Below are 14,586 nucleotides of genomic sequence, written 5' to 3' on the forward strand. Positions count from 1 at the left end.
TATGGTGCATGCTACAAAGAGCAACGTGTAATAGATCCTGTGACTAAGAAACTTTCAACTCAGTCCACAATGAAAGATTATTATTTTAAGTCTCAAAAATGTTCTTGAGCTTACTATTGTATTTTAAAATACATTAGTAAGGCCATTAAGTTCTTTTCAAAGCCTGTACATTTCCGTAAAATGAACATCATCAAGTGAGCCGCCTCTAACCATCCTGCCAGACATCCCTCCCCTACCCACGTGAATGAGACACTGTTCCCCAATTGAGGACCAATCAGAGGCTGGGAGAGCACAGACTGCAGCTTATAAACAGAAGTGCAAGGGAGGCTGCATGCTTTTGAGTCACACATGAAAGACTCTTAGAAAGCAGAGAGACACATACCAAGAGTCTGTCCATTAATTTGCCATAACTGAACTTTTTCTGCTGTGACTTTTCCCCCCCAAACCTGCACTTTCAATATTTTCTGTTTATTCTGTGTTTTAGACACATCTGACAACATGTCCCTTCTCAGTGCTACTCTGCTGTTTCTTTTGCTTGGTGAGTAATTTTTAATCTTCTTATCCAGTTAGGCCAAATGGACATTATGAATGATTTATGTATTGAGCAACCTAGTTTATTTTAACTCACATGTGCTCATTTTCTTCTTATGAATGTTTTTCAAAGAAAGGTGTTAGAAGTATGTTGCCAAATAGTTATCATTTAACAGCAACTGTTTGTAATGATTAATGTATTTTGAAGTCAGTCATCCAGTAGATATCTGAGCTGCTCAAGATCAAAGCTTAGTATGCTGCATCTCTTACAGGGGATGTTAAAGTTGAACTCTGACCGCTTGAAACTAGTTAAGAAATTTGCCATTAGAGGTCTACATACACTGCATTGAACATGCTGCCTTTTGATTTGTCAACCATATTCCCATCTGTCACTTGCTTTATTTTCAAAAGAAAATCAGGCTTATTACAAGATGATTGTCAGAGCAGGATGGTGATCCAGAGAAAAATAGTACCTACTTATGGTGTAAGGTATTTAATGAATATTTAGTTTTGGGTTTGCAAAAAGACCCCAATCTGTTGTTGCTCTGGTATGTCAACACTTACACCTTAAAACTAACTAGTTATAGGACAGTTATGTTAGATTTTACCACTTCACTCTAAATAATGGGAGATTTTCTACTCACTTGACTATAGAAGCTTTGAAAATAAAGAGGGTGATTTTCTTTTGTTGTGAATCAATATAGTGTCATTTTAAATTAGAATGGAAATGGAAATCAAAATAGGGCTACTAGAAGGTATTTATACCAGGGCAACACATTGTAAAAGTAGAATTTCCCCATTTTAGTCTCTGAATAACATAAAGAAATGAAAGCTGGTGGTAACAGATAATTGGGAACAGAAACTCAAATGTGAACCAGTGTTTCTACCTTATGCATACAAACTTATCAAGTAGTTCTCTACTATATGGTAAAAATGTTTTAAAAGTGTTTCTACAAATGGAATATAAAATTTGTTCTACATATGAGACAAATGTTATATTCCCAACAAAATTATCTACCCATATTTTTTAATAAACACATTATCATATTATGTAACTATTTTTTTGACTTTCTCAGAAACTACTGTGCTGCCACCTGTGTGGCGCTCATATTTTCTTAAATAGACTGGTCACACACAACTAAGCAATTGTTATCTGTGTTTTTTCATACCTTCGTCAGACAATCTGGCCTTAAGTGGAATATTCATCATTTCTGTCTAATGCACATAAAGTGTGGTGTTTTTATATTATTACAAAATGTGGGGGTGTAAAGGTCAGGTACATGTTTATGGTCAACAGCTGATTTTGTGTTCGTTTTTATTCAAGGTTTTTTACTGTAAGACGTGGATGAAAAATCTTCTGCTACTTTGGAAATCAGATGAGGCCCAGTGTACAGTTCAGAAAAGACCGATTAGAAACTTGACTTCTTAGTATATTAAATATTCAACTTCTTGGTCATGTCAAGGTTGTAATATGTCTTGAGGGGATTTCTTTTTTAATCCTTTTTTAAGCTTTTAAGGATGTTTGTGCTGGGGTTTTTTTGTTCAGTGCTTGTGCATTGACAGCTGTAGTAATGCCGCGGCAATTAGCTTTTCCTTGTCTTCTTTTTCAGATTCCATTTCCTGTGTTCAGTTTCTGGCACCTTTGAACATGGGAGGAGTCATTGGGCTGGTGCAGTTTAACTCAATGTCTCAGATGGCCACTGTCAACGTGTCTGGGGCTGGATCCTGTCGTTCAGTAAACATTTCCCTCAGCGAGTTTCCCGTCATGTATGGCCACTTTGCTCAGCCCTGTTCTGAACAAAATATCGGCTCCAGCGTCTTCACTTTTACTGCTGATCTTGCCTCAAATTCTAACATCAATGTGTCCGAACTCTTTGCGCAAAGAAAAAACCTTGATGACTTCTCACTGTCGTTGCAAACGTGTAACGGAACTAAAGTATGCACAGTTGTAAGTCAAGGTCAGACCCTCGTAACTAGTCAGGCCAGGTTCTATGGGCCCATCGCGGGTAACGTTTATATCCGTTATAACATGGATAACGCCAGCTCCAGGGTTCTTGCAGATCTTGTGACGATCGGTCAAGTTAATGCCTCGCAAACTAATGTCACGCTCTATAGAGCTACAAGTACTGTTGCAAACTGTGATATTCTACTTAAAAGCTTAAATAATGCATCTTTGACTCCTCTGGGTTCCGTAAAGGTCGGGACCCCTTTGCAGCTCCAGAAATCCCGTCTGGACCTCAGTAGCTTCCAAACCACAAATGGGTTTCTTTTCCTTAGGGTGGGGTCAAGTTTCAGTTGTGCTCAGATCTATAATGTGCCAGTGAAACAGGTTAGAGCTGATGTGAACATGAATGGGATCAAAGGATACTTCAGTTTTCGTCAGGCTTCCCCTTTTGATCTCACAGAGTTGAGTGTCAATCTGACCAATTTACAGAGCAATGTTGCCTTTTACCATGTCCACGATTTTCCTGTTAGGTCATTAACAAACCGGTGTTCAAATGATAGTATAGGTGACCACTGGAATCCATTTAGTTTGAACAGAAGTAGCCCAACTTACCCAAGAGTCCCAGGGTCAACACATGACATGTATGAGGTGGGTGACCTCAGTGCCAAGCACGGGAGCATAGCAGGCAAAAATATGGTGGACATGACATTCACAGACTTCAATCTCCCTCTGTTTGGAAAGAACAGCATTGTAGGTCGCTCAGTCGTCATTCACCAACCAAATGGTTCGAGGTTTGCTTGCATGAGTATCAGCTATCCAGGCGAGGTTATTGTAGGCAGAGCCATATTTTCAAGCCCTGTGGTTGGTGAGGTCTGGTTCACACAGCTGGTGAACAACCCCCTCTCTGATGTATCCATATTTCTGAATTTGGCATACGGAAATCCTACAACACCAACCAAAAACCACAACTGGCATGTTCACGTCTACCCAATCAGCTCAGAGAGGGATGATGATCAAGGCCGCTGTACCACAACTGGAGGTCACTGGAACCCCTTCAACATCACCATTGATGCCAGCTATTCCCTCCACTGTAACCCATCTGGTCCCCTATCCTGTGAGGTTGGAGACCTCGCCGGCAAACACAGTACCCTTGATCTTGGAACCACGTTAGAGGTAGTGGCAGCAAAATACTTCTTCACTGATGTCACCTCCTGGGTGCCCATGCCCGGCATTATTGGCCGCTCTGTGGTCATCCATCAAGCAGAAAGAGGCGGGCCAAGAATAGCCTGTGCCAATGTCACATTGGTGCAAGTTCCCAAAGCTAGCTTAGGTACATGGTTTGGCCCTGGAGTTTCTGATGGACAAGTGGGTTTCTCCCGGGCTGTGCCACAAGGTCCCACAACTATAAATGTTTCCTTAATGAGCCTGAACTCCATAGCTAGTGGTTATCATGTCCACGTGTTGCCCCTCAACCCAGGCAGTGCAGAGCCCTGTTCAAATGCAAACATCCAGGGCCACTTCAACCCACTAGCCTGGAACGTATCACAATCCCCCCCTCCTGGAGTTGGCACTGTGGACCAGTATGAGATGGGAGACATCAGCGGGAAGTTCGGCACACTTAATGATCAAAACAACTTTGAAGCTGTATACATGGACCCTGACATGTCGATGACTGGACCCTACAGCATAGTGGGAAGGTCGCTGGTGGTTCACAATGTCAGTGGAGCAAGGTGAGAATGTGTACTTTACTATTTGTGTTCTTAGCAGAGAGAAAGAAAGAACATAACGCAGCACAAAATTAAAAGGGAAGAAAAGAAAGCAATGTCATACACAGGTTACCACATCGTCTTTTTTTTTAGAACTAAAATTGTTAGCTAATCTTTTATTTTTAAATACTTGGTATCTGTTGCAAAAAAGAGGAAGTATTTATCATTTGGGACAACTCCCAACAAGTGAAAGGTCTGGTTAGTTGCAAGTCCTTATGCAGAATAACCAGATATGTAAGTTGAGAGACCGACTTCTGGCACAGAAACAAAAACGTGTCAGTCTTTCGAGGACACCAGTGTAAAATGTCAGTTGCGGACATAACTTCCTGGTGTTTTGTGCCATGACAAAGAATTACTCAGCAAAATACTTTGTTGAAGATCCTCCTAGATGTCAGAACATGATACGATTTTCTTATCTTAATTGTGTTTCTCTTAGTTTATGTGTTTTGTTTTTTGTTTTTTTACAGAATTAGGTGTGCCAACATCTTGGCTGATAGACTCACAGATGGTGAATGGGTTATTGCCAAGGCTGTCTTTAATGGTACAGTGACTGGGACAGTTAGACTGGTAAGAATCATTACAGATAAAGTGTTTGGTGCTCATCCAACCCTCATCTCATGTTTCTCATCTACTTTCTTTCTTTCGTTTGGTCTATTAATTTCAATAATTTCTATTTTTCTGTGACTAAATGGTTCCTCACAAAACAATAATCATCATCATCATTTATTTATTTATATAGCACTTTAAAAACACACCTGGTAGACCAAAGTGCTGTACAATACTAATATGCACATGTAATAAAACCAGACATAGCAATAAAGTTAAAAAACAATAAAAAATAAATAAAAATAAAAATAAAAATAAATAAAATAAAATAAAATAAAAATGTCAGTTACCCACAGAGTTAAAAGCCAGGGAATAAAAATAGGTTTTTAATAAAGACTTAAAAACGGGCACTGATGCAGCCTGTCTAATGTGGAGAGGAAGGTTATTCCAAAGCATCGGCGCGGCAACAGAGAACGCTCGGTCTCCTCTAAGTTTCAGCCGTGACTTTGGGACCGAAAGCAGCAACTGCTCAGCTGACCGAAGGGAACGAGTGGGGACGTGGGGCTTCAACAAATCAGACAAATAAACAGGTGCCAGACCATTTAGAGATTTAAAAGCCAATAAAAGGACTTTAAAACGGATCCTGAATTCAATTGGAAGCCAGTGTAAAGAGGCCAAAATCGGAGTGATGTGATCAAATTTTCTTCTACCAGTTAAAAATCGTGCCGCAGCATTTTGCACTAATTGCAAGCGTGACAAAGTGCCCTGCCCAACCCCTGTTAAAAGAGAATTACAATAATCTAAACGTGAGGTAATAAAGGCATGAATAACGCTTTCCAAGTCACGCTTGGAAAGAAAGAGCTTAACCTTTGATAAACGTCTGAGGTGATAAAATGCTGATTTTACCACCCCGTTTACATGGTCATCAAAGGTGAGTGCAGAATCAATTTTAACTCCGAGATTTGTGATCGAACTCTTTAGTTGGGAAGTCAAAGCTGCAAGATCAACATCCAGAGTATGAGAAGAACGATTTGGGCCAAATAAAATTGCTTCTGTCTTCCGATCATTAAAATTTAAAACGTTTTTTGCCATCCATGCTTTGACATCAGTAAGGCAGTCAAGCAGAGGTCCAGTTGGGAGACTATCAGAATGACTAAAAGGTAAGTAGAGCTGGCAGTCATCTGCGTATAGATGGAATGGCACTTTATGCTTTCGGAAAATCGCGCCAAGGGGCAAGAGGTACAATGAAAACAATAACGGCCCAAGAATAGATCCCTGTGGAACACCCCAAAGCAGAGGGGCCACAGAGGATGAAGCCGACCCCAACTTAACACAAAAGGTTCTATTTAAAAGATAATGACTTACTGTATATGAATAAGTGTTTAACAAGTGAACATATCTGAAGTGGAAAAAACAACAACAAAGCCATGCAATTATCTCTTGCAACAAATGTAAAAAAAAAACCAGTTTGATTGCCATCTAATCAGACAAGTTAGGGAGTGTGTACTACATTCATTTAACACTGCATTCCTTTGCATTACTAATGGCTTCAAGATCAGGTGAGGCATATGCTATTTTAATCTCATGAGCTCCCTTCTTTTGGATTTTACATTTTAACAAAAGGTTTTACATTTCTAATATTTAGCTCACACTGATGCTAACATCACAGGCATGATTTCCCACAGAGGATTCAACTTTTAGAAAGACAGCAGCTTTTCTTATCTTATACACCACATCTAAAGCGGTGTATTTAACTGCTACCCACTTGTAAAAGGTTGCTAATCTTACTAGCAGTGTGTAAAATACTGTATTGAGACCAGTTTGACAGAGAAACAAAAGAAGTTATAATTGAATGAGATGAGTGAATGAGTCGTAGTATAATATATCTGATAGCCTAAGAGCAGAACAATTGTTTCTTTATCATTGCTAACTTATTTGGAGCCAAGCTGCCACAAAAACATGACAGTGTATTTCTGCTGCACTGGACAGAATTCATTATGCCTACGATAGCTTGCAACAGGAAGCAAAAGGAAGAGGGGGACGAGAGCATTAGCTTAGCATCTATCCGCTGGCTAATGGTACGTGCGGTTTCACCAAACTAAAAGCTCACCAAGGGAACAGCTGTCTCTGGCAGCTGCCCTCCAGAGGCCCCATACTGAGCTCTGCACTACACTAATGGAGAGAAGAGATTGCAGTATCTCTAAACAGCCTATATGATTAAAGAGAAGTAGGCAGTTTGAGTAATCAATGTTGTTCTGCAACAAAATAGAGTGGTTTCACTCAGACAGACTGAGAATCAAAAGAAAAGTGAAATGAAATGTCATAGTGAAATACCTTTACACTTAAAGGTGGACAGCAGTATCCACAAATCTATACTCGGTTCATTTTAACGGCATTCATGCTTCAGCAAAGCAAGTGTTTAGTTGCGATTGAACTATGAGATTCCTTCTTTGTAATGTAAGCACTTTGTTTTCCTCATCCCAGCAACAGCAGGTGTTCCTCGATGGGAGTAGCAGCGATGTTACTCTGGAGGTGAACCTTAAGTCATCTGCAGGGGATAATGTAAGTACAGCTTTATATAATCTACATGCATGCAAAAAAATTATATTGGCCACCATCACAAAACTCAGTGTTCATCTGCCACCCATCAGTGTGAAACTCTCTTTAAGCCTTTAATGGGATAGATGTGTTAAAAGACATCATTCTCACACCTGTATTTTATCCCAAACTGAAGAAATCAACAGCTTCCTTGTTCATCACAACTAATCGGGTTGGCTCCAGTGACACCGGGTGCAACAGTGTGGGAGACACATTCAATCCCTTCAACATGACATCGATGGTGAGATCCTAATCTTATCTGCGTAAAAAGGACGCAAAAACGAAATAAAACAGAAACAACACGCTTAAGAAATGAGAAATTGAAAGCAAAAAAAGTGGAAGAAAAAAAGAGTTTGGCCAGGTAGTTTGACCATAAGTTACTTGAAGGAAGTCCAGAAGGGTTGCTGTTTCCTGGCGGTTTGGGGACACATATTGTAATAAGGGGCCAGTCTGAGTCTAATTACAAGTTTCTTTAGTTCCTCAGTTTGAAAATTCGGAATTTCATTGAATTTAAGATTCAAAGGCTGCCCTGAAGATGATCAGTTTAAAGTGTAAATATAATAGTACATTTTTATGCTTGTAAGGGTATATGAATGTATATAATAGTATAAAGATGCTAAAAACTGCACTAATTATCAAAAGTAAATAATCTCAACGACCAAATTATTGGCTTTATATGAAAAAGATTTTGCAAAGGATCATGATCAACTTAAACCTGCCTAAATAATTGTAATGCTAACATGATTGACATGTGCTCATCTAATAATCTCTACATGTTTTTCTTCAAATGTTTACATGTAAGCATATAATATATGTATAAGACATAATATGAACATTTCTTTTACTTCATGGGACCAGTGATGCAATTGGTCAATAACCGGAGAATATTGCTAACTTCTCTCTTCCTCTTCCTCTAACTTGTGCAAATCACTTCTTTCTTTCGCTTCCACTTGCAGAGACCCACCTGTTCTTTAGAAAACCCACTGAGCTGCGTGGTGGGGGAGATATCTGTAAGACATGGCATGGTTAGCCTGACACAGAGACAGTTCTATACTGACAGCATTATTCGCCTCTCTGGAGACAGCACAGGTGAAATGAGTCACCATATGTGATCAGTGATAACAGCAAATACAAAACTTCAAAATCTCCAAAGAGGTGAGTTTACTTTGTTAAGTCTAATTGTTCGTTATGTTTTGTGTGTGTTATTAGTGGTCTTCAGATCTTTAGTGCTGAAGAATGGAGAAAACATCACAGCCTGTGCCGACATCCTCCCTGAATCCCCATCAGCAGCGCAGACGTTTCCCAATGTGACTACATTCAGCCGGTGAGTGTAATTACAACATACTGCATGATGAATACTTTTCATGTAATCCTAAATCACTCAAGACACTTTAATTGCTTGCTGGAGGCCATTTGCGTAGACGTTCTATAAAACTGTTCTGTACATAGTGCACTGTATAACCCTTTTATCAGTGCTGTATTAAATAGTTGTTGTTGTAGAGCTCAAGTGTTTGTATGACGTTAAAGTGGATGTTGGTGTCTTTATGTCCAGGTATGACTTCCGAAACAGGGTCGCTGACGTACTGCAAATGAACCTGGCAAGAGTTACTATCTTGCCCACATCTCCTCAGTCTGTATCTGGGGGAACATGTCAGCAAGTCAACTTCATGATATCTGGTAAGGCAGAAAAAATGTAATCAAACTTCCATATTTGGCAACCAAAAAAAGGAACAACACGATGATGTGAGAAGGTGTCATAATGTCAGTATTAATACAAGTATTTCAATAATAATAATGTGTATGTGTTAGTCCCCATAGGGAAATAGTTCCTCTGCATTTAACCCATTCACCCAGTGAAGCAGTGGGCAGCCACCAATGCAGCGCCCGGGGAGCAGTGTGTAGGGACGGTACCTTGCTCAGGGGTACCTCAGGGTAGCCGTTCAGTAGAGTTGAACCCCCGACCTTCCGATCATGGGGCCACCACTCTACCTACTGAGCTATCAGTAGGTAGAGTGAATATTGTTAACAATTTAAAGTTTGTTGAAGAAATACAAAGTACACTACAGCCTCTGGTAGGCTATAATGTCAGACAGTTGTCTTTTACAGGTGTCTTTGGCAAGGTATGTTAGGAATTCAACATGCTTCATCAGATGATTTGAAATAAAGACAAGCTGAAACTTTTTCCCACTGCAATAATGATTATTTTATTATGAACAGAGAACTTTAGCTGATGTTTTCAAACAGGCTATAAGTGTGATCTACCAGAGGATTTTTATTATTTTGAAAATTGAATTCAAATACTTTGGGTCAATGTGTGTTAGACTCTCCAAGATTGAAAATGTCAGTCGTGGACTAATGTGCTTCTAGCATTTATTTTTGATTTATACCCGACTTGTGTATCGTGAAGGAATTCGGTGTCACACCAGCAGTTACTCGATCCTTAGCCAGAACATGACAGTTTATGCAAATGCAACAGAAAATTTCCTGGTTGTTATGAACTGCCTGCAATCACGTTTTGAAGGAGTTCCCCTGGAAAGCTAAGCCACACTCTGGGAACTCACATGCATCTTCTGCTTCATGAGATGATTTAGAATGAAAAGCCAAAGCATTTTCCCCTGCTTTATTATGACCACAGAGACATTTAGCTGATGGACAACTATCAAACAGGCCAGCTAATTATCGGGTCATGTTTATTGTTTTGACAATTTAATGAAGATATTTTGGCCCAAATAACATTGGGTGCTTCAAACAGTCAAACTTCAGACTGCAAATGTAAATTTTTAATCATATTTTATTGTAAATATCTGACATATCAAACCTGAGTTATTGTTTGATTAAGAGACATAATACAATTTCTTCACCATTCAGTCCAAAACATTTGCACACACTATAGCCTCAAAGAACTCCTCACCTAGAACTGATCTAGAACTACTGCACCACCCAGGTACCAAGTACTTAAAACAATGCCTTTGATATAATTAATTTCCCGTTGCCTGGCTGTTACATTAGACTTTTTCCATTCTTGTTTATTATTTCATACTTTTAATCGAATATTATTTGATTTATGTTATGATTTTATAATATATGTATATATTATTTATATGAGGGGGCAGTGTGAGTCATATGCCTTTGTCCCCGAGTGTTCCCTTGTTCGTATTATCAATATTAATGTTAGTCTTGCGTGAATGTTACAGCATCTATGTCAGTAAATGGTTCAGCTGCTTTAGACTGGCCAAGCTTTTTGTCAGGACATCGATACAATGAACAATAATGGGTATTGAAAATCTTCCGCAAACCTGGAATAATGAAAAGTAATTTGAGACTGGGAGTCTCATTTTCTGTCCCTTCCTTTGTCCCAGGGGGTAACTGAGGAGAATTTCACAGCTTTCACACACTGTATCACATGACAGGCATTTATACTATCCCAGGTCTCCTAAAAGGTGAAGAGTTTACTATTCCAATAATTCCACACAAGGCCACCACTGGATCATTTTTATTAGAATAAAACGATTAAGTTCTTTAACTGGCTTACGGAAATTGCTCTCATGGCATTATTTTCTGATTCAAGCCAAAATATTGAAAGGGCATTTCTTTTGTCAGCCAAGTGACATCAAGGGAAACATAACTTTCAGTACAACAAAGATTCACATTTCATAATAACCCATTGAACTAGCAGTTTCTGTGAAGTATAACAAAACAGTGAAACTCTAAGTATGCTAAGTACACTGGTATATGTGTAAGTAAGCACTGTTACTTTGTCTGTATGCTAAAGGGAATGTGAGCACTGGCCTGCTGAGCTCTGTCAAAACCAGTGACAAAATGGGCGTCTTCAGAGAGTCTGACATATGTACAAGTAAGTGCATTTTATACCGCTCTTAAAGCTTTGACTATGCTTTAAATGCCTTTTGGTAAAATGAAATTAACAATGTATTTAGACAACATTTAGAAGGACACTTTGATGTCCTTTTTTACAATCCAAACAATAAAATAATGCATAACACTTGAAAAACTTGGAAGCCATTTGAGCTATTAATTGGGACTGGAACTGAGAACCAAACCTTGTAGAGAATCAGTTCCCAGTGGTTCAGTTCCTTGGAAATCACAAGTCTGATATCACTTAACGTTTCCACTTACAATCAATCGGCTGATTTCAGTTCGCCAAAAACAGTGGTCCAGTCAACAGTGTGGATATGGACATTACATTTATTTTTAAAAAAGGAAAATAGCATGGCGCTTTGCTAGCATGCTAATGCTATGCTAGCCAAGAACCAGAGTGATGCTAAAGCTGACCCCAGCCCAGCAAATAACCTGAAAACCTGAACTTTAACAGGTAACAAAAACAGTGATGAGCAGTCAGGCATGACTGACAACAGTTTCTGCCTGTTCAAGTCTCTTTGTGCTAGTTACCTTACAATATAAAGTGCCTTGAGGGGACTGTTGTTGTGATTTGGCACTACATAAATAAAATTGAATTGAGTTTTCATCTTTGCTCTGTGCTGTCAGCTGTAAAAATCTAATATTTGCAGTCGCAGTTCGTGTTTTCAGTGATCATTGTTAGTCATTCAAATAACGTGAATGCCTTTCTAATTTCTTATTAGGAGGTCCAAGTCCGAGTCCAAGTCCAAGTCCAAGTCCAGCCCTCACGCCATGGACTTTTCTTCTTGGCTTGATGTTCGCCTTCGCCTGTCTGCTGCCTTCAGCAACTTATTTATAGCCCGGAGACTCAGCCACACCTTCACCGTCAGTGGGGTTACATGACCTTAAAAAGATTGTGAATAGAATGTCTGTCAAATGCAACAGTGATCATCAAGCGAATGAACACAATCTGTTACATTGAAAAACAAATTTCAATCAATGAAGAATTTCCCTTTTTTCATTACTTTTATAAAAATATAAAATATAAATATAAAAATAATAATGGTAGGTAACAAGGCTTAGGTAACAGGTAAGAGTTTAATGTTTAGAAATTTCTGCAAACTAGATTTTTTTTCTATTTATGTCATTTGGTTTCTTTAATGGGTGGGTGGTTTTATTGTATCTTCTGACCTCCTAACTTTGTTTTTCATGTATGCACTCTCCAAATATCCATGTGAAATTTTGTGTATATCTTGAAATTTGTGAATAAAGTACAATAATGTTTGGATGCCTTGTCAGTTTCCAGAGTAAATGTGTTTAAATTGCAGATGCAGTTTTTAGCTGGACAGTAATTCTGTTAAGATTTGCAAAATAAGATTTTTTTAACTTTTTCAATTCATTCCAGCAAAACAAACCTCCAAATAGCTGCAAAATGCCTAATGATTAGATTAAATAGACTGCAGTGTTATTCCTTTCATTAACATGGTGTCCAGGTAAAGTGCATATCACTTTTCCACCCATTCCCTCACTCTTTTCCACACATTCAGACAGTTTCCCACATTTTGATTAGTTTTAGTTTCAACACGTGAGCATCACGCAAACTGTCTGGCTCAAAAACCACATGAATTCCTGCTAAAACTAAAAGATGATGATCACAAAGAGCAGAAACTGACACTTAACTCTTTAAAAAAAAATATTTTTTTATAAGTTTAAAGGCCGTGCAATCAACCTCAAGTTTCCATCTATGTGGGTAAAAAGTTGAAAAGATTGCACCAAAATAATATACAGTATTTCAATCATTCTTAAAATTGTATCATTTAAGTTTTTCAAAAGTTTAAAAAAAAACTCCCCAAAAGGCAAAGGTTAAAATATCAATACTACAGTCTAAATATCAGGAGAGCAAATCAAATATGATACACTAGGTTTTAAAGTGTTACGGGAGAGAGGTAAAATGATCAAATAATCCAGAAAAAAAACACAATACGCAAAAGTTTAAATTGGTTTGTCATGGAGTGTAATAAACATTTGATCCCCAAGCAAAACATTACTCTGTGAAAAAGCACAGCAGTAGCTGTGGGGTGGCTGTAGCTCAGGAGGTCATCTCCTAGTCAGGTTGGTTGCTCTAGTCTGCATGTTGCTCTCTGATGCAGAGCAATATTGTGTGACAGTTAGAAAGCACTTACGGTACATAGAAAAACAAAGCAAAAAGTGCTTGTTTAAATGGGTGAATGTGAAGTTATGTAAAGCGCTTTGAGTGCTCAGAGTAGAAAAGCGCTATATAAGAACCAGTCCATTTACAATAAAACATATGTTGTAGTTGGTCAGCAGGTTTGCACACATCTCAGGGGAGAGTTTTACCCACTCTTTATTTATGTTTTTTCAGGGTTCTGTACCCATCAGTAATCTATTCAGGAGTATGTATCAGACAACCAGCCACATCTAAGCAAACAAATTTTATAAATAAAATTTTATTCCATGTGAAAAGACAACAGAAAATGTAACAAACAAGACTGTAAAAATTATTTTTCTTCTTTTTCTTGTATTGGCTACTTCTTTTAGGGCTCACCGCAGCTGATCAGCGGCATCTGTCTTACTTAGTGACAGTACCTCACGCTATCCCTAGGATCTCTGTTCTCTGTCACTACATCCATGAATCTTCTCAGAGGTCTCTCTTTTCCTCCTGCATGTCAGAATCAGAATCAGAATCAGAAACTTTATTGTCATTGTCATGAGAACAACGAAATTAAGAATGGTCCCCGATCATTGCATCATCCCTAGCAATATCAAAATATAAATAAAACAATAAAATTCAATAAATAAAATAGATAGAATACTTAAAATACTAATAAGATATAACAGTAAAACATTCACATACATTCCCACACACATGCTTCAGACCGTGCATAGATTAACACAAGAGTGGCGTGATGGACATTTTTTTGTAGTATTCAGATGTGTTATTGCAGTTGGATAACAGCTGTGTTTGAGTCTATTAGTCCTTGCTCTGATTGCCCTGTACCGTCTGCCTGAGGGCAACAGTTCGAACAGGGAGTGGCCAGGATGTGAGGTGTCTTTTATGATGTCAGCTCCATATTCAATATCCTTCGTCCAGTATGTCCACTATCCATCCTTAGCATACCCAAATAATTACAACTTTGTCTCCAAACCACTCAACCTGAGCTGTCCCTCGGATATACTCATTTCTAGTCCTGTCCTTGTAAAACACTACCATCACCCTGAGATTCATCTCCAAACACTCCACCCTGTGCACACTCCATTCTTCAACTTTCTTGTACAAAGATATAAAAAATGATAAAGATCGATCATTTAAATCCATAAAAGAAA

At 38.6% G+C, this 14,586-nt stretch overlaps 1 protein-coding gene across 1 annotated transcript; it reads left to right on the plus strand.

Annotated features, from left to right (window-relative positions):
* Window positions 1-343: 343 nt before the first annotated feature.
* cusr (Copper-only SOD repeat protein) lies at window positions 344-12,529 on the plus strand. The gene is made up of 10 exons (XM_085459914.1): window positions 344-538; window positions 2,142-4,206; window positions 4,710-4,809; window positions 7,273-7,350; window positions 7,523-7,627; window positions 8,343-8,475; window positions 8,596-8,710; window positions 8,939-9,063; window positions 11,159-11,239; window positions 11,985-12,529. Exons 1-10 carry the CDS (start codon window positions 499-501, stop codon window positions 12,098-12,100), a joined length of 2,958 nt encoding a protein of 985 aa, XP_085316040.1. The 5' UTR covers window positions 344-498; the 3' UTR covers window positions 12,101-12,529.
* The last annotated feature ends 2,057 nt before the right edge of the window (window positions 12,530-14,586 follow it).

This window comes from Copadichromis virginalis, linkage group LG6, assembly GCF_057382275.1.
Source record: "Copadichromis virginalis isolate Kocher_CV1m ecotype Utaka linkage group LG6, C_Virginalis_male_GT1.1, whole genome shotgun sequence".
Lineage (NCBI taxonomy): Eukaryota > Metazoa > Chordata > Actinopteri > Cichliformes > Cichlidae > Copadichromis > Copadichromis virginalis.

Coding starts and splice junctions, on each gene's coding strand:
- cusr (XM_085459914.1), top strand. CDS start 499: ATGTCCCTTCTCAGTGCTACTCTGCTGTTTCTTTTGCTTG. Junction 539..2,141: donor TCTGCTGTTTCTTTTGCTTG/GTGAGTAATTTT, acceptor CTTCTTTTTCAG/ATTCCATTTCCTGTGTTCAG. Junction 8,476..8,595: donor CCTCTCTGGAGACAGCACAG/GTGAAATGAGTC, acceptor GTGTGTTATTAG/TGGTCTTCAGATCTTTAGTG.